General features: G+C 37.3%; 1 protein-coding gene across 1 annotated transcript; it reads right to left on the bottom strand.

The window, feature by feature from the left end:
• Positions 1-761: 761 nt before the first annotated feature.
• Positions 762-23,572, bottom strand: LOC115796652 (butyrophilin-like protein 2). The gene is made up of 7 exons (XM_030753013.1): positions 23,519-23,572; positions 21,983-22,091; positions 21,364-21,705; positions 19,780-20,061; positions 5,349-5,690; positions 4,333-4,614; positions 762-799 (listed from the first exon to the last, which is right to left on the bottom strand). Exons 1-7 carry the CDS (start codon positions 23,549-23,551, stop codon positions 762-764), a joined length of 1,428 nt encoding a protein of 475 aa, XP_030608873.1. The 5' UTR covers positions 23,552-23,572.
• Positions 23,573-25,025: the final 1,453 nt, after the last annotated feature.

The raw sequence follows: 25,025 nt of genomic DNA, 5'->3' as shown, positions 1-25,025 counted from the left end.
ACCAAGACATCAAATGAAGATGTGCGTACACTTTCAAACCACACCAGCACATTTCACACTGCAGTTTTTAGCTACTGTATCTATAATGATTCTGGCTTAGTTTACAGATTTCTTATATAGTATATAAACAAAACCATGTACTGAGATGGTATTTAGCTTGTGATGTGACCCTTTTAATAAATAAAACAGACAATAATAATTTTACAGTGCATTTCTTATGTCAATATTATTCTTTGATTTTGAGCATTTGCAGATCTGAGGTTATAATGAAGTGTCATGGATGGACCATCTGCATGTTAACTGATTATATGCAGAGTACATTGTTAGTATTAGTTTAACTGATGTTTTGTCTAGTATTTATAGCTTTTTTTTTTCATAGTTATAGTTGTGTTTATTGTCCAAGTTAATGAGAGCAAAATGCAGCTGACCGGAGTTTGGAAGTTATATAATTATTTAGAAAGAGGGAAAACTCAACTGAAATGTCCTTAATGGTGTTTTAATAAAGCTTACCTTAATAATATTAACTAACTGACATTGATTACTGAGAGTAATTTAGTCTGAGGGACACAAAAGTGATGTCCACATCTGTTAGTCTGGTAGGTGAAAGATTTTTAAACATTTCTTTCCTTTTGGAAACATGAGAAAAGTGATATTGAATTAAAATCATGAAATAATTAAAAAAAGAAATGTTAAAAATGATAAATTTATGTTTTTCAATTCAATTTCATTTATATAGCACCAACTCACAAAGGACAGTTGCCTCAAGGTGCATCAGGTGATGCAGCAAGATTTAAGTATTCTGGAAAAACAACAAGACCAGAGAGATGAGCACAGAAAGTGGTGGAAGCATAGAAATGGGCTTACAATTTGGATCATTTAAAAAATTGGAAACACATAGTCTGGTTTATTCCCTGGTGGGGAATATTTCTTGCCACACTTTGGGCCCCTTAGTATGAATTTAGCATCATTTAAGCCTACCTGATTACTGCTGTTGACCACCTCAAGTATTTGCCCTTTATCACCACAGTGTACCCATCTTATGATGGCTGCTTCCAGCAGGATGACTTGTCATGACACAAAACTCAAATCATCTCAAACTGGTTTCTTGAACATCATAATGAGTTCCCTGCACTCAAATGGCCTCGACAGTCACCTGATCTTAATCCAACAGAGAACCTTTGTGATGTGGTGGAACAGAAGATTCAGATGATGGATCTGCAGCGACTGTGATGCTTTGATGTCACTGCAGACCAAAATCTCAGGAATGTTTCCAGCTGCTTGTTGAATCTGTGCCGCATTAAGGCAGTTCAGAAGGGAAAAGTATTAGCGAAGCATAACTGCTAGAAATGAAGTGGTAGGTGAGTATGCAATTAATATACAAATATACCTGCAGTATAAGCGCAGTGCTGTGAAAAGTAGCTGTCTTTGCTTCTGCAGTGTCAGCTCAGTTTTGAGCTCTTAAACATGTTGTGTAGTTAAACTCCACCATCTTAGAACAACACAATAAAGCATTGCAGCAGCATTGATTATGCAGGTGAACTTTGTACCAAGAAAGAAAAAAAGAGACTGAGAGAAACGAATTATTTGCTCCTGGCTCAATGTTGCTTCAAAATGTATTAAAAGATCTTCTGCCCTCTGATATCACTGACATTTAGCTGAATTCCAGATGGACTCCAGCTAAAGTATTTTAATTCATGATTTTCTCCTTTTTTCCTCTTCCCATTTCTAAACTCCATACACTGAACTCCATAGCCCTGAAAACAATATATGTTTTTGTGTAATTCATAAGAAAACTGTAAAAAGTTCATAAAAATAACAACAAATTTTATTGAGTTAAGCTTTGTCACCACAACAACATGGCTGTGATTTGAGATTTAAGCAAACAATATGAACAACAATAAACAAGCTCAGATACATGGGCTTACAGAACTAACTAGAACATATTTTATTAAAACACACAAAAAAAACCTGTTTGTGTGTGTGTATGTACAACAGTTGTGCATTGCTGTGTATTATTGTGATATTTCCTTTTCTCAATGTGTTAATTTTTTCCAACATTCTTTGTATGTTCTTTATGTATTTTATCTGTTGTATAAAAACTGCATGAATTGAAGTATTTAAATGTTTAAAGTTTCCTGATTCAGCTCTAAATGAGTTTTCTTCTTGATCTGATTTTTCTGTTTCTGCGTCTCTGCCAGCTGCAAACTGATTTTTTCCTTCTGTTTCTCTATTTCTGTTTTCTTGTCCTTCATTTTATTAAATGCTTTCTGTGTTCTGACTCTAAGTTTTTCAGTGTTTGTTTGCAGATCTATATGTGTGTTTTTCTTCTCCATTAATTTGTTTTTGCTTCTGAAGATCATTTCTTTCAGAGCCAAGTATCCCTTTGCTCTGTCACTTTCTGTGTTCTTATCCACTGAATGAAACTCTTTGTCAACATCATCCAGATCATCATCCAACATCTCACATTGATGTCTAAATTCCTCTTTCATTTTTATCAGTTCCCTCTGCTGTTCCATCAGCATATTAATCAGCTCCTCCACGTCTTTCAGCTCTTCATCTTTCTGCTGTAGTTCTTCAGATTTCTCACGTTCTGTAATGAGCAGCTCTTTCTCTTTCTCTTCAGCTTCATGCTCAGTGCGCCACTTTGTCTCTGTTTAAATACATAAATGGTTGTATTGAAATTAGCAGAAAAAAGTGTGACACTGCTTAATTAAAAATGGCATATTCTAATATTTTCTCAAAAAGGACTATAGACAGATTATTTTAAAAACAAATAATAAAAAAAAAACACTAGAACAAATCTGATTGTTTTCTTCACTACAGAGTCCAGTCCATGAGTCCAGGATCAGAGGATTTTTTGAATGAGTCCCACTGTGTCAGGATAGGCAGACTGGAAAAGGCACCAACGCTCATTCAAACTGGAATATCTTTGATTTAACATCTTCATTGAAACATCTTTGAAATCAGATTTCCTCAAGTGGCACATTCAAACTTTGCACCTCTTTCTCTTTTCTTTTTTGTTTTCTTTTTCAGTTGTTAGCAGAGTGAGTATAGATGTAGCGACACAAAGATCACTGTGGTTACCTTTGGAGTTGTTTTGTCTCCATTTCCACACAGCGATGGCTGATGTACAAGTAAAAATGAGACACATTGCCAAAATGATGCTGACACGGACAGCAGAAGAAGGTGGAACTGCAACACAATCACCTAAAATTAAAAGGACAAGAGATTGAAATTTATACACAAACATGTTTACAAAACTGCTCAGACACCATTTAAAATGTAAACAAAACAGAAAATCATTTATAACCTATAAAAAAACCCCAGCAAAAAATATGTCAAAAGTTGAATCTGACAATTTTGATTAATCAATCTATTTAATTATATTTTCACACAGTCGTTATAAATTTGATGCCAGCAACAATTCTGTAACTGAAAGTGAAAAAATCATTTGCTGCTGTTTTGAAATGAAATTTTTTCCCATTCTTTGCTAATAAAGGATTTCAGCTGCTCAAAATTTTAGGATCTCCTTTGTTTTAGGTTCATGAAGCTCTAAATGTTTTCAGTGGGACGGCTGATAACTCAGTGTGTTAACCAGACTTTTAAACTGCTGGCACACTGTTTGAATACATGCAGAATGTACTTTGGTATTGTCTAGCTGAAATAAGAAGGACATTCCCTGACAAAGACATCATCTGCACTGCAGCATATGTTGCTCCAAACTCAGCATACATCAGTTAGCATCGATGGGGCTTTCAAGCTACCCAAAAAATTTGCAGTAATCTGCCCTCATACCATGATGGATGCTAGGCAATGGGATTTTGGGATCTTGCGCTGCACGTTAAAGTTTTATTTTATATTTTTGGAGTAATGAACTGTGTTCATTAACAATTTCACAAATGTTCCTGGGCTCAAAAATTATTTCCACTGACTATTTTTAATGTGCTGCTGCCTGAGGGTTTTAAGATCACAATTAGTCACTATTTCACAGACTGGAACCCCCCCCCCCCCCCCCCCCCCCCCCCTCAGTTCAGAGGGACTCACTGGGTGCTTTTCGTTAATACCAAACATGGTTACTAATTAACTTTATTAGCTCTTAAATTTTCCAGTCATTTGTTTTTATCATTACACAGGTTTTCCAGTGCTGTTGCCCCTGTCCACTTCAATATCTTTTTTTTAGCACAATTTTAAATTAATTTACCGTATCAAATTCTAAAGTTCTAAATTCTCCAGTTTTAACATTTCATAATTGCCTGTTCTCTGTATTTAAACAATTTTTAAAAATTCATATTTTATTTACAATTGCACTGTAATTTTAGAGACAAAAGTTACCTGAAACATGTATGTGTGTCTCTCTGCTCTGGTTGATGTTCTTCTGTTGGACTCTGCAGGTCAAGTTGTTGTTATGTCTCTTCTCCACAGTCACTCTGCTGCTGACAGTATAGAGGTCATCAGGACCTCTGAGGGTCTCTGTATGTCCAGCAGAGAGGAGGTTTCCCTCAGTGTCCAACCACAGCAGCTCAGGCTCTGGATACCAGCCTGCAGACTCACACTGTAACACCACTGCACTGCTGTTTATGTTGATCCCTGCTACTGTTGGTGAGGAGAGAGAACCTCCAGATGGCAAAAAAAAAGGAAGTGTTAATGCATTCTTAGTCAGCATTGTGTTTTAGGTCATTTTGTTAACGTGATCGTTTTTGTGATGGAAGACACCTAAACACTTTAATTAAAAAATGATAACATTTCATCTATTAAAAAATCAGAAGTTATCACACATGCATGTGGGGACTCAGATTATCAGGAAGAGACAGGCCTGTGAGTGAGCTCTGCCTGTGTTCATCTCTAACCATAACATTTTTGTACTGCCACTATCTACATGCAAACTGAGTCTGTGTGCTCTGAGTTTGGCCTTCATCATTGGTCTTGTTCAAGCTGGTTTTTCATGACTCAGATTCCTCTCATCAGTGATAGAGCCATAAAGCACATCTTCTCCCCTGATGTATTAATTAATCATACAGAGCAAGTCCAGATTAAGAACAGAACATGGTCACGCTGGTGATGTTTTAATTGTACGTACTCTGGCTGAATATGTTCGGTACAACAATGCATCCGGAAAAAACTGCCAGACATAACAGGCATAAAAGATCATTTAAATGAATTTCATATTGACAGTGATCCTTCCCTCTAAGTGTACAACTGGATCTAATCCATGACAGCAATATGCAAAAAGCATAAGAGAGGCATTGTATCACCCTATTGTGGGGATCAGGGGTTAAAGTTTTCCTTTGATTTGTCATCCAACCGTATCTTACAGTGAATTCAAAATATGCATAAATATGCCCACTTACCAACAATAAGCTCAACAACAGATTCTTGGGGTTCTGAGGGAAAGTAGCATCTGTATCTGCCGTTATCAGAGTGTTTTACTCTCGAGAGTTTCAGTGAAAGGTCTCCCTGCTTCAGCTTCTCCGTGGACAGTGATGTTCTTCCTTTGTAAGATGGGTTTTGATTAACCAGAAGGTTTTGACCCTCATACCACACATGGACAAATCTGGGATCTAGGTCAAGTCTCCCCCACTCCAGACTCTTAGAAACAGCATCTGATGGAGGTTCCAGGTGGCATGGCAAGATAATGTCCTCACCCACTGATGTGATTATTGTTTGAGATGGAGTAACTGTCTGACTCTGACCTGGAAAGACAGGATAAATTTAACATCATACAGTCAGATTTAATATCTACTGATTGTGTTTTTTTTCCAGTCTTTATGCCATCACAAAATTCAGCTCATCATCTGCATCCTGTTATATTTCATTTATATTGTGGTGGTATACACAGACAAAATGATCACATATCTCCAGACCTCCAGTCACTTTATATCGAGTGTGTGATGGTTGTGTAAAAGTTACCTGTCCTAATGTCCATCAGAAGGAGTAAAATTACAGTGTGATGAAAAACCAAAGAACAGAACTGAGGTTCAAAGATCTGTTGAGCCATCCTGGAGGGCTGGAAACAGAGAATAAAGGCCCAAAATGTGAATTACTTGAAAGCAATTAAAGACTGAAATAAGGTAAGACTCATACCACTTACCACCACTGACAGAAGAGAATAACATTTATCATCTTATTATAATGCATTATTCTAAATGTAAAATTTAGCCTGTGCCATGAAACATAACACCCACTCAAATATTGATGCAGTAGAAAATCTAAGAAAAGATTTATTTGTCTCAACTTAATGAATATTTTTAGACAGGGTTTATTTACTTTCAAATGTATTAAAACAGTTATGTCAGCCATTTTATAATGAGCTGGATAAAAGAATACACTTCAAACCTGATTATAGAGGGTAAGTTAATCTTAAATATTAAATTACTAAAATATTATGTTGCTATCTTCAACAGTAAGTATGTTGTCAAAGATTGGTTCAAAATTCAGAGTTATGATTTTATTCTGCATGCACTTCCTGTAATCTGTCAGAAGACACAGCTGCCCGTTACCACGATGGTGTCTATACTGAAGCGTAAATTGAGTCAATGAGTCAAATTAAATTAAGCCGTTCTCATTACAACTGTGTTATCTTTTGCAGATTTGCTAATTATTGCCCTGAAGTGAGCAACAAGTTACAAAAACCCCAGATTTTTCCACATAGCAGACACTGCTCAATGTGGAAAACACACGGAAAACACGGAAAACACAACTCTTCACTGTACTGTAGTTAAGTAAGGCATTTACTCACAGCTTTATTTACTATACCACAGCTTTCAACTGTCAGACTGCTTTAGCATAGTTTACTTTCCAGAACTATAGTGCCTCAACACTGACATTTGACTCATTAGTGACCAATTGTTAGCAGTATTTGTGTCCATACTAAGCGAGAGCATCCCACAGACTTAGCATCCTACTGTGTTCCTTATTCTGCTGTTACTGCCACATGTAATGTAAAATCAGCATGGAAGCATTAATTATCTAAATTGGAGAGTTTCCTTACTGTGTTGTTTCTAGTGTGGGGGGGGGGGGGGGGGGGGCATTTTGTAATATTTATATTTACACTTCATCACAAAGTCCAGCACAGGCTGACACAATATATTAACAGCAAAAACAAAGGTAGATTAAAATGAAGAAGAAGAAAATCTTTTAGATTCTGACTTCAAATACAAACTGCTTCCAAAATAAGGAAAAAAAAAAAAAAAAACTTACTGCTCGACAGTTGCTTTTCCTCTCATGGTCCTGGGCTGTTGGCCCAGGGTTTTTGTGTTTTTTGGTGTGGTTCTCTTTCATTGTGTTCCTTAGTTTGCTCATTTGGATTCTTGGTTTGTGTTCCCTGTTCTATTAGTTATCTTTGTTTATATTGAAGCCCTGTTCCCTAGGTGGTACTCCAGTGTCTGTCTTGTCCCTTTGGTCTCATGTGTCGTTGTTTTTGTTTTTTCCCAGTGCTGTATGTCAAGTCCGCATTCCTGTCTCCATCAAGTTGTTTCCTGTTTTATTTTGACAGTCTTCTGTTCCCTGTGTTTTGTGTTCAAGATTGCTTCCCCTTTGTCATTAGTGTCATTTTGCTCACCTGTGTTTCCAGCTGTTTCCATTCCCCTCATTATTCCTTTTGTATTTAAACCCTGAGTTTTTCCTCATTCACTGTTGTTAGTTTCCTGCTGTGTGCTTAGTTGCTGGTTCTTGTTTATGTCTTGTTCAAGTCAAGTCTAGTTTTGATCCTATGTAGTTTGTTCCACTACCTCCAGCCCTGCCTTTTGTTCTACATCTGCCAATGAAGCTTACATTTTAAATTAAGATTTTTGCCTTCGGTGTTTTGCATTGGGATCCTCTACCTCGCCTGCCACAGTGATACGTGACATTTACAATAGCCAAAAGATGAAAAACCAACATGTGGTTCTATTTATAATGAAAACTTAGCAAACAAATACACAAACGTTGACCAGTAGTTTTAAACAATAGAACTAGTATAGAATTTACATTTATTAAATCAGAACTACAACAAAAGAATTTCCATTGAAATAAAAACATATTTAATAAACGTCATGCACATACCAGCTTATTCTCTGAGTGAGTTTGCGCCAACGTTCAACACTGTGCACAAAATCCTTGGCTGTGTTGAATGTGAAAAAGGGAAGTGTGTACTTTGACCCCCCCCCCGTGTGCGCTCTTTGGTGCAACCATCTACTCCTACTGTAACTGTGTATTTGTGTATTTGTTACACAGCCATCATAAATTGCAGGCTTTTAATGGATAACTGGATTTTACAGCTTCCTGATCACAGGTCATACAGCAGCAGTTGGTTGATACGTGACAGCATTTACACTGATTCTCATAAGAAGGATCATGAAAAATATAATAAAACTCCCCTAACATTAAAGCTTCCTTATACATCCCCACTTTCCAGATAAACAGGAAATCAACTTGTGACGCTGTTGTTATAGCCCTTTTGTGGATAAAAATGAAGTTTCCATTAAAAAACTAGATAAATAAACATCATTTTTATTCACAGGTTCATGTTATTTTACATTCAACATGTTAATTCCACCCCCACCCGCCCAGTAATTTGTAATTAATTGTGCTTTCTTTATTGATGTTTCAATAAATTTTATTTTTGTTTTTTTTTACAATAAAGGAACTTCAATAAATAAAAAAAAAGAATTCTGATCCTTGTAACTGGAGAAAATTTTCTTTATTTTTATAATAAATTTCCTGTTTTATCACAATTTGCTTTTATTTTTCTCATCTTTGTTTCTTTGATTTTTCATGCACTGTAGATCATTGTTAAATAATGTATGCATATTTGAGTTTTGTTACAAATATTCTTATATATATTTAAATGTGCACATATGTGTAAACATGCATTGTTAATGTTATTTTAACACAAATCATGATTCCTTATCATAAACATCCATATGGGTGGCTGTAGCTCAGTAGGTAGAGCAGGTCACCTACTGATCGGAAGGTCAGTGGTTCAATTCCTGGCTACTGCTGGCTGCATGCCAATGTATCCTTGGGCAAGATACTTAACCCCAAGTTGCTCTCTGACCGTTCTGTCGGAGTATGAATGTGAGTGAATGTTACATAATTAAAGCACTTAGCTTAATTAATTAATCATGGAAGTGCTTGTATGAATGGGTAAATGTAAAAACGTGTTGTGTAAGTGCTTTGAGTGCTCATATCTGAGTAGAAAAGCGCTATATAAGAACTAGTCCATATCTTGCCAGTGAGTGAAATCTTAAACAAACAAACAAAACCCTGTAAAAGTAAACTATCCATCCATCCATTTTCTTCCTCTTATCCGGGGCCGGGTATTGTCCACCTGACAATACTCTCAGTTGAAGTCAGCAGCACTTCACCTGCACTATAGACCTTGTGAGCAGAGCACCACTTTCCCCTCCTGAGCCACCTGACAGTTTGCCAGAATCACTTTGATGCACTCCAAAATAAACCATGTCTTCAAAATCTTTGATAGATCTTTGAATGACAGCTTGTGTATAATGGTTACACAGATTCAACATCTAGCAAAACAGCAGTAATCGACACACTTACATGAATGAGATGAGCAAGCTACATTTGTGCTTGATAGCAGATGTTTTTGGCAGGTTGATGGATCTTAATGGAAAAACTAATGGGAATAAAATTTGCCTCTATTTCATCTTACCCCTAGCATCTGTCAGATAAGCCCTCTGCATGTTCTCCTTCACTACATCATTGAATCTTTCTGCAGTCTCCCTCACTTTCTCATCTGCCTGGCAGCTCAACAACTCACCCCTGACATTTGTCTCCAGTCGCTCCACCCTGCCTGCACTCTCTTCTTCACCTCTCTTATACACTTCCTGTTGCTTTGGATGCTTCAGCCCAAATATTTAAGAAGAAGAAGAATGCCTTTATTGTCATTATACAGAATGTACAATGAGATTGGAGGGCCACTCCTGTTCAGTGCCATGACGTAGGAAGTCATACTTCCTAAAATATAAAATAGAACCTCTAAAAATATACAGAAAATAAAACAAAATGTATAAAAAAATACAGAAAATAGAACAGAATGCATATACTATATAATGATGAAGATGGTGAGTATTACACTCATCTGCCTTCACTATATTCCCTGCTTGTTCATCTTTCCACCTCTCTCCCTCTCATTCACACACATATTCTGTCTTTCTTCTACTGACTTCCATTTCGCTTATCTTCAGAACATACTTTCACCTTGCCAGACTCTCTTCCACCTGCTCCCTACTCTCCCCAGAAATCATACTGTCATCTGCAAGCATCATAGTCCATAGAGACTCCTGCCTGACCTCATTTTTCCATCACAAACAAAAAGAGGCTCAGAGCAGATCCCTGATGTAATCCAACCTCCATTTTGAACCATCTGTCACTCCCACCACATACCTCATCACTGTCTTGCTGTCCGTGTACATGTCCTCTGTTGTGGCCGTTTACCATTTAAATCACAAGTTCTATCAGTTTAAGTTTTTCAAAATATGTAAGTTAATTTGGAACCTAAAATACCTTTTCTATTTGGACCCTCCCATGTATTTAAGGAACTGGGAACACACCGGTGGGGCGTGGTGGTAGTCTTTGGTCAAATGTCCGGTGTGTCGACGGGAGGCTAAGTCATTTTTTAAACCACTTTTAGCACTTGTAAGGTCAGATTAAGTTAATTTTGTTGCATTAAGTCATAAGTAATTTTTTGTCTATATTTTCTGGAAATAAACGACATTTATGTAATCAAACAAGCAAGTCTGAAGTCCGTAAAAGAGCAAACCGCCTGTTGCCACAAAAGGCCTTCTAATTTTGGTTTTGAAGTTTAGAAGGCCGTGACATCCTCCATCACCATCATATACACTTATGTCACTCCTGACTTCCTCATGTAGTATCACAGTTCCTCTTTCAGCATCCTGTCATATGCTTTCTCTAATTCTACAAAGACACAGTTTAGTTTCTTCTGAGCTTTTCTGTACCGCTCCATCAACATTCAAACCAAACATCAGGTAGTGCTCTTTCTCAGCTTGAAGTCATACCGCTGCTGGCTGATCCTCTCTTCTTAACCTAGTTTCAACAGCTCTTCCCCATATCTTCATTTTATGGCTCATCAGCTTCATCCCTCTTTGATCACTGCAGCTCTGCACATCACCCTTGTTCTTGAAAATTTGCACCAGTACACATATTCTCCATTCCTCAGACATCCTCTCTCTCCAAGCTCATATTAAACCATTTCCTCTCTCCTAGACATCTCCATACCTCCAGAGGGATGTCATCTGGACCAACCGCCTTTCCACTCTTCATCCTCTTCATCACTAACTTTCCTCCATCGGCTCTCCTCTTTTTTCTCCATTTATCAGCTCCTCAATATACTCTTTCCATCTTCTCAGCACACTGCCTTCATTCATTAGTAAATTTCCATATCTATCCTTAATCTAAGGTTTGAAGGTTGTCTAATGTTTAATCCCATGAAACTGCCAGGGATAATATTTAATCTGAGACCGGTATAAACCCAGACGTGTTGCAATAACAGTACACTTTTCAAGGCTCCTTTCATTTTCACCAACTCTTCTTCAGGACTGACCTTTAGACATAATAACACCACATAAATTAACACACTAGCAATAGCATATATTAGCTTACAACTTCTTCTAATAAAACTGTAGATGTTTGTCTACCACCTGCTGGACAAGATAAAAAAAAAACATAATTGAGTTGTATGTGGTAGAACTGGGAGGAGCCGTACAAAGAATAACACATTTGGCAACATTGTTTAATATTCTACAAAACTGTCAACAACTTTTGATGGCCCACATGCCTAAATGAGTTTGATCAGTTTTCATCTCACTGGGCTGAATGCCCTAAGAGGAGTTTGTTAAAATATCCAGCCTGTAAATACCAAAAAATGGACACAAATTCAAAATGGTCAACTTACTGTTGGGTTTTGGGTATGGCTCCAAGAGACTTGTTTTTTTTTTTTTTTTGCACATATCAGGAAGTTACATGAATGTGCTAAATTCCAGATATACTGATGAAACCTACCTCTGGGGATGATCTTTTGATACTTTCTAGGGGCCGCTGTGGAGCCATTTTACCATATTTATTGACTAGTGTGATACAACCTGAAAGCGTTCATCATGATGGAGGGTGTGCAAAATTTAATGACTTTTTGAGCTCTTCGAGCCCCTCAAAAAAAACTTCCTATTTCATGCCTGCACGGGGCACCGTTAATTGAAAATACAATTTTTGCACTGAATCATCTTCAAGGTGTCAAGTTTATTCAGATAACCTTTGAGGCAAATGGGGTAAAACTGAGAGAAGTAGTACATCAAAGTATAAAACATGACATTTTCTCTTGTTGCTAGGAGGCACTCTAACTATTGCAGACTATATACATATCCATGTGTTCAAGGCTGGACTCTTATCCAACCACTGAAGTTTGATGCAAATTGGAGTTTTAGTTAGAGCATTTTCAGGCTTCATGGTGAAACATCGAAATTTGCCATGCCACCTGGGTCATGCACTTTGACAAAAACTCACAGTTTTGAAAGTAACGTGGCACCAACTTAAGGGTTTCCTGAACAAATTTGAAATGGCTCTGCTCAACCACATTAAAGCTGTTCCTCAAGTCTAAAACCTTTCATTTCCTGTTGCCAATAGGTGGCACTACAACTATCATTTTTTTTTTTTATATGAAGCCTGTCATGTCTGGCAGTGTTTGCAAGCAGAATTGTGATCTGAATGCACTGTTGTGCCAAACATATTTATTCTTCCAAGATAAGCTCTATAGAGTCTCTATAAGCTTTTCTTGTTAATGTTTGTGTTTTTATTTTTATTTATTTGTGTACATATACATGTAATTCCAGTTGACAGGCTAAGGAAAAAAAGAAAAAAAGAAAAAAAAAAGGAGGGAGAGAAAGGGGAGAAGACAGAAAAAGAGGACAGAGCACCACTAAACTAACCAAACCAATTTAAATGCTGCAACTACAAAAGAAAGGAAAAAAAGACAACATACCAAAAAAACAGAACAAGCAATACCTTGAAATATAACTATGCAGAAAAGGCACAACTAAATGAAGCATGGTTGTATAAGAACAACAATTTTGTTATGCTGTGATTGCGTTAGTGTCTGTGTCTATGTCATGAAATGCTACAACTATCATTAAATATGGCCATACTGTTGTGTTCAAGGGTGGACCCTTATCACATCTGAGAAGTTTATGCCAGATTGGATAATGTAAATGTGAAAAACAGTTAATTAAAATTTGATGGTGAATGTTTGAAATTTGCCACAGTGCCACAGCCATGCCCTTGAATGAAAACTCACCAGTTTCACAATTTTGAGTCACCCAGGTCTGTAATTTAGACTGACCAAATATGAAGTTGAAATATGAACAACTCTGGATTTGTGCTGCAAAATTCAGATGGTATTGTCAGAATTTTGGGTGAACAATATGAAAGCATTGACCAACCCTGCAATTTATCAACCAGTCGAGTCACTGGTGTAATGTTGTGTCAGAATATTTTTTTGGCACTTTGGGCAAATTAGTTTGAATTTAGTATCATTTAGATGTCAGTCTGATTGTTGTTGCTGACCATGTCCACCTCGAGTATTTTCCGTTTAAGACCACAGTGTACCCATCTTCAGATGTCTGCTTCCAGTAGGACAACTCACCTTGTCGCAAAACTCAAATGACCTTAAAGTGGTTTATTTAATATGACAATTAGTTCACTGTGTTCAAATGGCCTCCACATTCACAGATCTGAATCTAATAGAGCCTCTTTGGGATGCGGTGCAACAGAAGATGCATGGATCTGCAACAACTGTGTGATGCTGTGATGTCAATATCGACCAAAATCTTTGAGGGATGTTTCCAGCACCGTGTTGAAGCTAGTTCTGAAAGCAGTTGTGGAGGCAAAAAGGGGTACAACCCAGGAATAACTGCTAGCAATGAGTGTGAGTATATATATATATATATATATATATATATATATATATATATATGTATGTAATAAATATACAAATATACATCCAGTATAACCTCGATGTATCTACAGCTCTGTCAAAAGCAGCTGTGGCTTTATTTCTCCAATGGTAACTCAGTTTTGAGCTCTTAAAAGTTGTGTAGTTAACCACATCATCTTAGAATAACATGACAGAAGTAAATCATTGCAGCTGCTTTGCTTATGCAAATGAAATTCGTGAGAGACTTGCCCCTGATTCAGTGTTGCTTAAAAATGTATTAAGAGAAACTCTAAATTGCAGATGAACACCTAAATTATTTTGATTTATGAATGTCTCTTTTGTCTTCCCATGTCCGATATCCATTCATACCCTGATATCCATACCACTGAAAATGATATATGATTTGGTATACAGGGTTTATACAGGAATCCTAGAGTTAAATTTACTACCTTTTACTGCCTATTTTTACTACCTCTAAAATATTTTTACTACCAGGACGAAATCGAGCAGCAGTCTTTTTTGAGGTAGCAGTGGATTCACAGCACTAAGCCATGTAAGATGATCGCCCATCTCTCACCAAAGACAAAACTTTGTCCCACTTACTTGAAGGTGTAACTGTGACTTTGTCTTGACTAAGACCTCATACACATTAATATTTCAAACACATTTCAAAAAGTGGCGCAGTAGGTAGGCGCCTGTCTTGCAGCCGGTGGGCTGCCGGTCTGAGCCCCTGTCCCTGTGCTGCGTTGTGTCCTTGGGCAAGACACTTAAACCACATTGCCTAACAGTAGTGCCGGTCTCTGGCTGCATGACTGCAGATGCTCGTCTCTGGATGAGTGATCTGGAACAATCATTTCGTTGTGTGCCTTGTGCATACAATGACAATGAGTTGAATCTATCTATATAGATTTGTTTTTTTAAGAATATAAACAAAATGCAATGAAATTCAAGTTTCACAAGCCAATTATTTTCCAATACAATATTTGAATACTGGTTTGCTGCTGAGGTGTGACAGCAATACTTGTGCTTGTAGCTGACCTTGAGGTTGCAGTTGCAGTGCTTTGTGTAGCACCAAAAAAAAATAGGGATCTGCTCAACACGCGCACCAATCCGCTGCTGGTGAATGGTGGATGCTCGGTGTGATTTGATCGCGTCACACCGTTTCAGGTCAAATTTACATTTTTTCTGCACACTTTACAAAACGCCTCTCGAGCATTCCCCCATGACTGGCTTAACCCTCTGGGGTCCGGGGTATATTTGGCCATTTTTGACTATTTTTGTTTTTAGCTTCATAGTTGACCTTAGAAACTGTTTACCTTGCATTGTTTGGTATAATTTTTTTTTCAGCATGCCCTCATGTGTGTGACTGTATAGTTATTCTTTCATTTTGACATACTGTATTAAGACATTGGACTTACAATCACATAAAAATATAAAATCAGAGTAGAAAAAAGTTAAAAATCACAAACATGCTTAACGAATTATTTTTACAATTAAAATGCAAATATAAGTTGTAAATTTGCAAAACTTGTGTAAAAATATAATAAATAAAGTTAAATACAACTATTCACATTAAAATGCAGGAAAGGCCTCAGGTGTTTTTGTGTACAACTATTGGCAGAGCAATCAGGACTCACATTAAGATGCTAGACAAATTATTTATGCCAGCTCAAAAAACAGTTTCTGTCCTCCACAAGACTGAGGGGCCCATCACAGGGAAAACTTGAGAGTAATGTTGTCTCTTTTACCACTTTTTCACCTGCTCCGCAGCAGTCAAATGCACCCAAATGCATTGTGTTACCGCATAATTTTCTCATTGGTTGATTTTTCCACCAATAGGAAAGGGGTTGTCGGGAGTTATTTTGTTTTGTTGTTTTTATTAGCAAGCACTTCCTGTTAGCGAAACTCACAATTTCGCCGTTTATTTCTGCACAAAACGCGCATCGAAGGTGAGGACAATATACAGGAAAAAGCATGGCATAAATTTTTGGGCATAACTCTGGTTTTACTTGGCCTATCAACGTCATTTAAAAACTGGTACATAGTTTGAAGTCTGCACTTTCGATTCATGGCAGCAGCTACGTCATCTAAAATTGGCCATGTCATTTTGACACGCCAGCGCGTCCATGCACTCTGGAGGGTTAAGCCAGTCTTTGCCGGGTCATCGAGCCAAAGTTGTGAGAACTACATTTTCCCATGACAAGGCGCAAAATGACTCCCCGCATGCGCACAGCAGATCGGACAGTGGAACCGCTCGTCTATCAACGTCAGCTCAGGTCCTGCTGAGTAGTTATATTTCTATCCACGGGTTTCTGGAAGAGCACACGTAGGCTGCCATGACAGTCTGCTACTTCCGCTGTACGGTTTTATACTTCCGGTTACCCAAAGTTAGAGCCAGAGTTAATGACAAAATTCGGTTACTTTGTGCTGTAACAGGCGGCTTTATTAGTTGGAACATGAGCTCGGATTCAACTTGTGCTGTTGTCGGTTGTCACTACATCAGTCTGTACATTTTTTCAAATTATTTTATTGTGTAAATTTGTTCTTTTTCCCCCAAATTATACTACCCAGTTGCACATCCTATTACTGTATTTTTTCCTTATGTTTTAAGTTTTCCTTTAATGTACAGCCTCTTATTTTTTTACGTTATTGTATTTATAGTGTGACACTACAGCATACAGCCTACACAAAGCTTAAACAATGCGTGCCTTCATGTAAACACGTAGCAGTTAGCAAGATGACAGCTGCGTGTCTCCTCGATCACAGCTTTCGGCCAGTCCAGTGTTTCTGTTTCAGTGATCTGAACACTCTGATATCCAGATCAGTGATGTACCTTCCACAGAATAGCTGCAGCATCACTACATGATTTCCCTAATCAGGAACAGCTGACTGTCTCCACCGCTCCACTTTCCCTTAGCGTGACCCATGCTAAGCGCTTAGCTTGGCCAATGCTCTGGCTCGGCTCTACAGCTGCTTTAAGGAAAACAACGTTGCCTTGTTTGTTCAGCATTACTTTATTGATTTTATTGCTTTGAAGGTAATCTGCTGCTCTTATAATTACGTGATTCCTCACCATCAACTTCTTTGGAAAAAACAAGGTAACTGATAATGTCGATGTAGCGACTTCAGGCCATAATTTCATGTCATTTACACAAGTGACGGGTGAGGCCCTGTTACCTCGCTGCTTTTTAAAACATCACTGCAATGTATCTACCTCCAATATGGTACCATTTAGGCCAGGTAAAAGAAACTGCAGTGTCAAAATGTTTAAATGAACAGCAAGTGTGTAAGCCCGCAACCGTAAACAACAGCGGAAGTAAACTACCGGCTTCTGCTGTGAATTATGGGTAATGGCGCGAAGTCAGGAATACTGTGGATACAGATCTTATAGTTAAACGAACTTGAAACAAAAAGTTTGCATCAATGGAAAAGTCAAAATATATTGAAAGGTGATAAAAAATTTACTACCAAGTCAAATTCTGTTTACTACCTTTTGCGAGCCTTAATTTGACCTCATTTAATTTACTACCTTTTACTACCCCGCGGAAACCCTGGTATAACTTATGAGAAAACTGCAAAAAAATAAGCTTTGTGACTACAACAGCATGACTCTGATTTAAGATTTAAGCAAACAATATGAAGAAAGTAAACAAGATGATAACAGTTTTAATTTCAAATATCTTGAAAACCTCATACCCAAAAGTACATGGCCTTCTTCTTAAGGAACCCTACCCAAATAACAAATATAAGAACAAATAAACTGTAAAAAACAAACTGTATATATAACTGTATACATATAAACACACACACACACACACACACATATATATATATATGTTTATATATATATATATATATATATGTGTGTGTGTGTGTACTGTAATAGTTGCAGCTTGCTGTGTTTTATTGTGTTATTTTCATTCTTTCCAACATTCTTTGTTATGGGTTTTATCTGCTGCATAAAAACAGCATTGATTAAAAATATATAAGTATTTAAATGTTTAAAGTTTCCTGGTTCTGCTCTAAATTAGTTTTCTCCTGAATCTTGTCTTTCTGTTTCTGCATCTCTGCCAGCAAACTGAGTTTTTCTTTCTGTTTCTCTACTTCTGTTTTCTTGTCCTTCATTTTCTCAAATTCTTTCTGTGTTCTGAACAGAAGTTTTTCAGTGTTTGCTTGCAGCTCTGCATGTGTGGCTTTCTTATCTATTAATTTGTTTTTGCTTCTGATGATCATTTCTTTCAGAGCCAAGTATCCCTTTGCTCTGTCACTTTCTGTGTTCTTATCCACTGACTGAAGCTCTTTGTCAACGTCCTCCAGCTCATCACCCATCATCTCACATTGATGCCTGAGTTCCTCTTTCATTTTCTGCAGTTCATTCTCCTGTTCAGACAGCATATTAAACATCTCCTCCACGTCTTTCAGCTCTTCATCTTTCTGCTGTAGTTCTTCAGATTTCTCACGTTCTGTAATGAGCAGCTCTTTCTCTTTCTCTTCAGCTTCATGCTCAGTGCGCCACTTTGTCTCTGTTTAAATACATAAATGGTTGTATTGAAATTAGCAGAAAAAAGTGTGACACTGCTTAATTAAAAACTGCACATTCTAATATTTTCTCAAAAAGGATTATACACAGATTTGTTTAAAAACAAATGAACAAAAAAAAAACACTTGTAGAAATCTGATTTTTTTTTTCTTTTTTCTTCACTGCAGACTCCAGTCCGTGAGTCTAGGATCAGAGGACTTTTTGAAAAAGCACCAGTGCTCATTCAAACTTGAATATCTTTGATTTAACATCTTAATTGAAACATCTTTGAAATCAGATTTTCTCAAGTGCACATTCAAACTTTACATTTCTTTCTCTTTTCTCTTTTTTTTTCTTTTCAATTGTTAGCAGAGTGAATATAGATGTGGTGACACTTTGCACAAAGATCACTGTGGATACCTTTGGATTTGTTTTGTCTCCATTTCCACACAGCGATGGCTGATGTACAAGTAAAAATGAGAAACATTGCCAAAATGATGCTGACACGGACAGCAGAAGAAGGTGGAACTGCAACACAATCACCTAAAATTAAAAGGACAAGAGATTTAAATTTATACACAAACATGTTTCCAAAACTGCTCAGACATGATTTAAAATGTAAACAAAACAGAAAAAATTATAACCTATATAAAAAACCACAGCAAATTTTTACAGTTCAGTGATCTTGAATAAGCTCAGACCCAGAAAAGACAACAAGATTTTTGGATATTGTGTTACATGTTAAAGTTTTATTTTGGATTTTGTGAGCAATGAACTGTGTTCACTGACAAAGGTTTTGACCAGTGTTTCTAGGCCCAAGAATGATTTCCTCTGACTAGTTTTAATGCACTACTGCCCGAGGGCCTTAAAATGATATCGAGTTAATATTTCTCACTCAGACTCGACCCCTACCCAAATCCCCCTCCCAGTTCAGTTCAGAGGGACTCACCTTTTCTTTGATACCAAACTTGTTACTAATAAACTTCATCAGCTCTGAGATGTTCCACTGGTTTTGTTTTATCATAACTCAAGTTTTCCAATATTGTTGTCCCATTCCATTTTTAGACATCTTTTTTTATTATTTTGTAATAAATTTACTGTAAAAATTTTACATTTTTAAAGGAATTTACTGTACCAAATTATAACGTTCTAAACTCTCTCATTATCACATTTCATAAGTGTCTTTTTACTGTATTTAATAATATAAAAAAAATTGATTCCTATTTGAATTTACATTTTGCTATGTATCACAACTTTTTTAAAATGGAGTTTAAAAAAAAACTCAGTAGAAATATTTACTTTTAGAGGCAAAAGTTACCTGAAACATGTATGTGTGTCTCTCTGCTCTGGTTGAGCTTCCTTTGCTGGACTCTGCAGGTGATGTTGTTGCTGTGTCTCTTCTCCACAGTCACTCTGCTGCTGACAGTATAGAGGTCATCAGGACCTCTGAGGGTCTCTGTAGGTCCAGCAGAGAGGAGGTTTCTGTCACTGTCCAACCACAGCAGCTCAGGCTCTGGATACCAGCCTGCAGACTCACACTGTAATGCCACTGCACTGCGGTTTATGTTGATCCCTGCTATTGTTGGTGAGGAGAGAGAACCTGTAGATGGCAAAAACAGGAAGTGTTAATGTATTCTTACCCAGCACAGTGTTTTTGGTCAGTTATATCAGCAGTTTGGATAAAAGTTTGATAAAAGTTAAACATCTTCTTTAAAGCTGACCAATAATTAATTTCCTCCAGTTAATAAAATAATAACATATTCTGTGAACCAAGCACAAAGCAGCCTGAGAACAGTCACGTGTTCTTACAATTAATAACTTTACTTTTTTTTGCATTTTTGGCCACAGCGGCTTTTTATTGGCAGTGGAGAGAGACAGGAAATGGGGGGAAGATATAGGGGAAGACACGGAGGCAAATTGGCGACGAGCCGGGACTCGAACCCGCGCCGCCCACACCACAATGGGGCATATGTATGTGGTTAATACATATTGTAACGTTGTAAACACACTTCCACAGTCGGCGATGTTCACAACAAAGGTCGTCTTTATTAACAGAAAAACGGCTGCTGTAGGCCACAGCCACGCCAACCACAACTACAACAGCGGAACAGCAACACACACACACAGGCAAGCTCTCGGTCTTTTTCTCTCTCTCCATGCTGCCTTCACGAACCTCCCGAACAGTCCGAAATCCCACAACATCAACACGCTCTCTAACTAAGAGAATCGCTACAATATTAATAAATTTACTTTTGCCAAAAGTTTATTTCCAGCAAGGAAAATAAACACTTGGCCCCCTGTTACTCTGACATGTAAATAACTGTCATGGAAACTTAGTTACTGTCAATTTCAAAGATCATAGTGTACACAGTTTTATTGAGATGGAGAAGGAAAACTATAAAATAAATTACCCAGTGTCCATTTCTGCTGACAAGAGGTAAAATTAAAATTTACCATATAAGGCATTAAATTTAATAAAAGTGTGATAAACTAAAGGAAAACCCAGAATAGAGCTTTATCAAGTCAACGTATTACAAGAACTGCTTCAAACTGTCTTGACATGGAGGAATGGATACCTTCCAAAGCACATATTGTTATTTGGTGTTTTGATGGCGTCATGAGAGCACTGTCTAACTCACTGATCAAATTTCTCAAAGCTCAAAGTGTTTATTTTGGTCTCGGTATAGAAATTAGTCATTACGAGATAAAGGTTTAAAACAACTTTATACTGACAGTGATCGTTTCCTCTAAGTGTACAGCTGGATCCAAACCATGACAGCATAACAGAGGTGTTGTATCACCCTACTCTAGTGACCAGGGGTTAACATTTTTTTTCCTTTGATTTGTCATCCAACCGTATCTTAAAGTGTAATGCAAAATATGCATAAATATGCCCACTTACCAACAATAAGCTCAACAACAGATTCTTTGCGCCCTGAAGGAAAGTAGCATCTGTATCTGCCGTTATCAGAGTGTTTTACTCTCGAGAGTTTCAGTGAAAGGTCTCCCTGCTTCAGCTTCTCCGTGGACAGTGATGTTCTTCCTTTGTAAGATGGGTTTTGATTAACCAGAAGGTTTTGACCATCATACCACACATGGACAAATCTGGGATCCAGGTCAAGTCTCCCCCACTCCAGACTCTTAGAAACAGCATCTGATGTAGGTTCCAGGTGGCATGGCAAGATAATGTCCTCACCGACTGATGTGATTACTGTTTGAGATGGAGTAACTGTCTGACTCTGACCTGGAAAGACAGGAAAAATTTAACATCTTGCAGTCAGATTTAATATCTTCTGATTGTGTTTTTTTCCAGTCTTTATGCCATCACAAAACTCTGACTCTGAGCCTCAGTTCAAGGAACTGATACATAAATATTAACTGTTATGTAAATACAGCTCATCATCTGCATAATGACTGTTCTATTTCATTTTTATTGTGGTGTATACACAGACAAAATGATCACATATCTCCAGACCTCCAGTAACAATATATCGAGTGTGTGATGGTTGTGTAAAAGTTACCTGTCCTAATGTCCATCAGAAGGAGTAAAATTACAGTGTGATGAAAAACCAAAGAACAGAACTGAGATTTAAAGATCCTTTGACCACAGTGGTGAACCATCCTGGAGGGCTGGAAACAGAGAATAAAGGCCCAAAATGTGAATTACTTGAAACAAATTAAAGACTGTAATAAAGTAAAAGCATAAATTATCACCATAGACAGAAACAGAATTACTGAAATAGTACGGTGCTATCTTCAAAAGTGGCTTCAAAACTGGTTGGAAATTCAGTGAGTTAAAATGACTTTACACTTTCTGGATAATCATATATCAGAAAACACAGATTTCTGTTACAACTATGGTGTCTGTACTGACGTGTAAATTCAATCACTTGATTATGAGTCAAATTAAGTTATGCTATTCTGGTTACAACTCTTTTATCCTTTGCAGATTCAGTAATTGTTGCCCTGAAGTCTGCAACAACTTACAACATAAAACTGATTATTTCATACAGCAGACACTGCTCAATGTGTCATACTCAGAAAAACACAACTTTCCACTGTACTGTATTTAACTAACATACATGAAAATATAGTTACTCACAACTTTCTGTGCTATAACACAATTTGCAACTGTCAAACTGCTTTAGCATAACTTAACTTGGACAAAATGTGTTTTTCCAACTTTGATACTACAGACCTTCCTTTTGGCAATCCTTTTGTTTTGATGTTTTCCTTTTTGTTTTGTTGGGTTTGTTGGGAGTGGTATTTTGTGATATTCATATCTACAATTGATCATGAACTCAAACGCAGCCTGGTGATACATTAACAGCAAAGGATTCTGACCATTTAGACCAGGGGTATTAACTACATTTTTCTATGGGCCAAATTGTTATTTGGCTATGTGCCAGTGGGCCACACATTTCTTGGGACTCTTACTCTTGTGCATACTTATCGGTCCAGTTGTCATTAAATTTTCTATTTTCGCTGTCCACCTTAAGACTCTTCTCTTTTGAACGCAACATGTTTTCATCAGAAACTGCTGTCTAGCCATCCGCCAAAAGTGTAAACGGCAGTGCTGCATGTCATAAAATGCCGTTCTTCTTCTTCTTTTTCTTCTTGAGTGTCATGGCAGTTGGTAATCTATGGTGCGTTACTGCCACCACCTGTAAAGAGTGTGAACTACATGCCGTGCTTACAGTTTAGTAACAGCTTCTTTTAAAATTTTTATTTAATAATAGAAGTAAATGGGCAGTGGACCGGTCAAAAATGACTGATGGGCCGGTTCTGGCCCTTGGGCCGCCAGTTGAATACCCCTGATTTAGACCAAACCGCTTCCAAATTACAAAAAACAAAATGTACTGCTTGACAGCTGCTTTTACGATGACCAAAAGAAGAAAAAAAATCTATCTATAATGAAAACTTAGGAAATGAATACACATAAATTGACAGCAAGTATTAAACAATAGAACTACTATAGAATTTACATTTATTAAATTAGAACTACAACAAAAGAATTTTGATTAAAATAGAAACATATTTAATAAACATGCACATACCAGTTTATTCTCTGAGTGAGTCTGCACCAACATTCAACACTGTGTACAAAATCCTTGGCTTTTTGGATCTGAAAACAGGAAGTGTGTACTTTGACCCCCCCCATCCCCACCCCTCCCCCAAGCATCTACACTCCTAAGGTGTGTATGTGTTACACAGCTATCATAAATCCCAGGCTTTTAATGGATAACTGGATTTTACAGTTTCTTGATCACAGATCATACAGCAGCAGTTGGTGGATACGTGACAGTATTAATACTGATTCTCGGTAAGAAGGATCATGGGAAATGTGATGAAACTCCACTAACATTAAAGCTTCCTTACACATGCACACTTTCTGATTTTAAAAACTTTGCTGTTATTAACAGTATTATATCTATGCTACCTGTAGTCACTGTGTTTCAATGTAAATAAACAGGAAATCACATATTTATTCTCTCTGTTAAACTCCATATACAAAGATTAAATAAAAAGATGAAAGAGAATTTTTATTGATATAAATGAATCACATAAACACATTTAATGCCTGGCAGTCTATCATTAAAAGATAATTCAGCACAAAAAATATGGTCAAAATCCAGTTTGCATTTAGATCAGCAAAATTTACACACACATAATTTGATTTCTTTCATTTTTTTACTAATAACACAACAATTTAAGATCCCGGGAGCCAACTAATTTGTAAGGCCTAATTCAGATACATCAAATTAGCCAGAGACTGAACAGCCTTCTGATCAATCTGATCAGTCATTATTTCAGTTTTGTTACAAATTTTCTCATACATTTTTAAATGTGCACATACGTGTCATTTTAAACATGCATTGTTTTAACATAATACATGATTCCTTATCATAAACACATCCATACTTTGCCAGAGAGTGAAATCTTAAAAAAAGAGTTAAAAAAAAAAGGTTTCTATGCGTGCACAGATTCAACATCTAACAAAACAACAGTAACTGACACACTTAGATGAATGAGATGAGCAAGCTACTATTTTCATATTTGATATCAGATGTTTTTGGCAGGTTGATGCTCTTAAAGGAAAAACTAATAGGAATCAAATCTGCCTCTATTTCGCCTTATCACTAGCATCTGTCAGATGATCCCTCTGCATGTCCTCCTTCACCACATCCATGAATCTTCTCTGTGGTCTCCCTCTCTTTCCCTCCAGCCTGGCAGCTCAACCACTCACCCCTGACACTCATCTCACCCACTCCACCCTGCCTGCACTCTCTTCTTCACCTCTCTTGTGCATAATCATCTGACTTCACTATACTCCTTTCTCTACTCCTCGCTTGTTCATCTTTCCACCTCTCTCCCTCTCATTCACACACATATTCTGTCTTTCTTCTACTGACTTCCATTTCTCTTATCTTCAGCACAAACGTCCATCTCTTCCAGCTCTCTTCCACCTGCTCCCTACTCTCCCCACAGATCAGAATGTCATCTGCAAGCATCATAGTCCATGAGGTCAGACTCCTGCCTGACCTCATCTGTCCACCACAAACA

The sequence above is a fragment of the Archocentrus centrarchus genome, chromosome 18 (genome assembly GCF_007364275.1).
Source record: "Archocentrus centrarchus isolate MPI-CPG fArcCen1 chromosome 18, fArcCen1, whole genome shotgun sequence".
In the NCBI taxonomy this organism is placed as follows: Eukaryota; Metazoa; Chordata; class Actinopteri; order Cichliformes; family Cichlidae; genus Archocentrus; species Archocentrus centrarchus.
Note: the sequence above shows the minus strand (reverse complement) of the source record. Positions and strands in the feature narration are given on the sequence as shown.

Excerpts from the sequence above, each read along its gene's own strand:
- LOC115796652 (XM_030753013.1), bottom strand. The coding sequence starts at position 23,551 with ATGTTGGTGCAGACTCACTCAGAGAATAAACTG. Across the intron at positions 20,062-21,363 it reads TGTTGTTGAGCTTATTGTTG|GTTCTCTCTCCTCACCAACA; the intron begins GTAAGTGGGCAT and ends TGCCATCTACAG. Across the intron at positions 5,691-19,779 it reads GACACACATACATGTTTCAG|GTCAGAGTCAGACAGTTACT; the intron begins GTAACTTTTGCC and ends CTGTCTTTCCAG.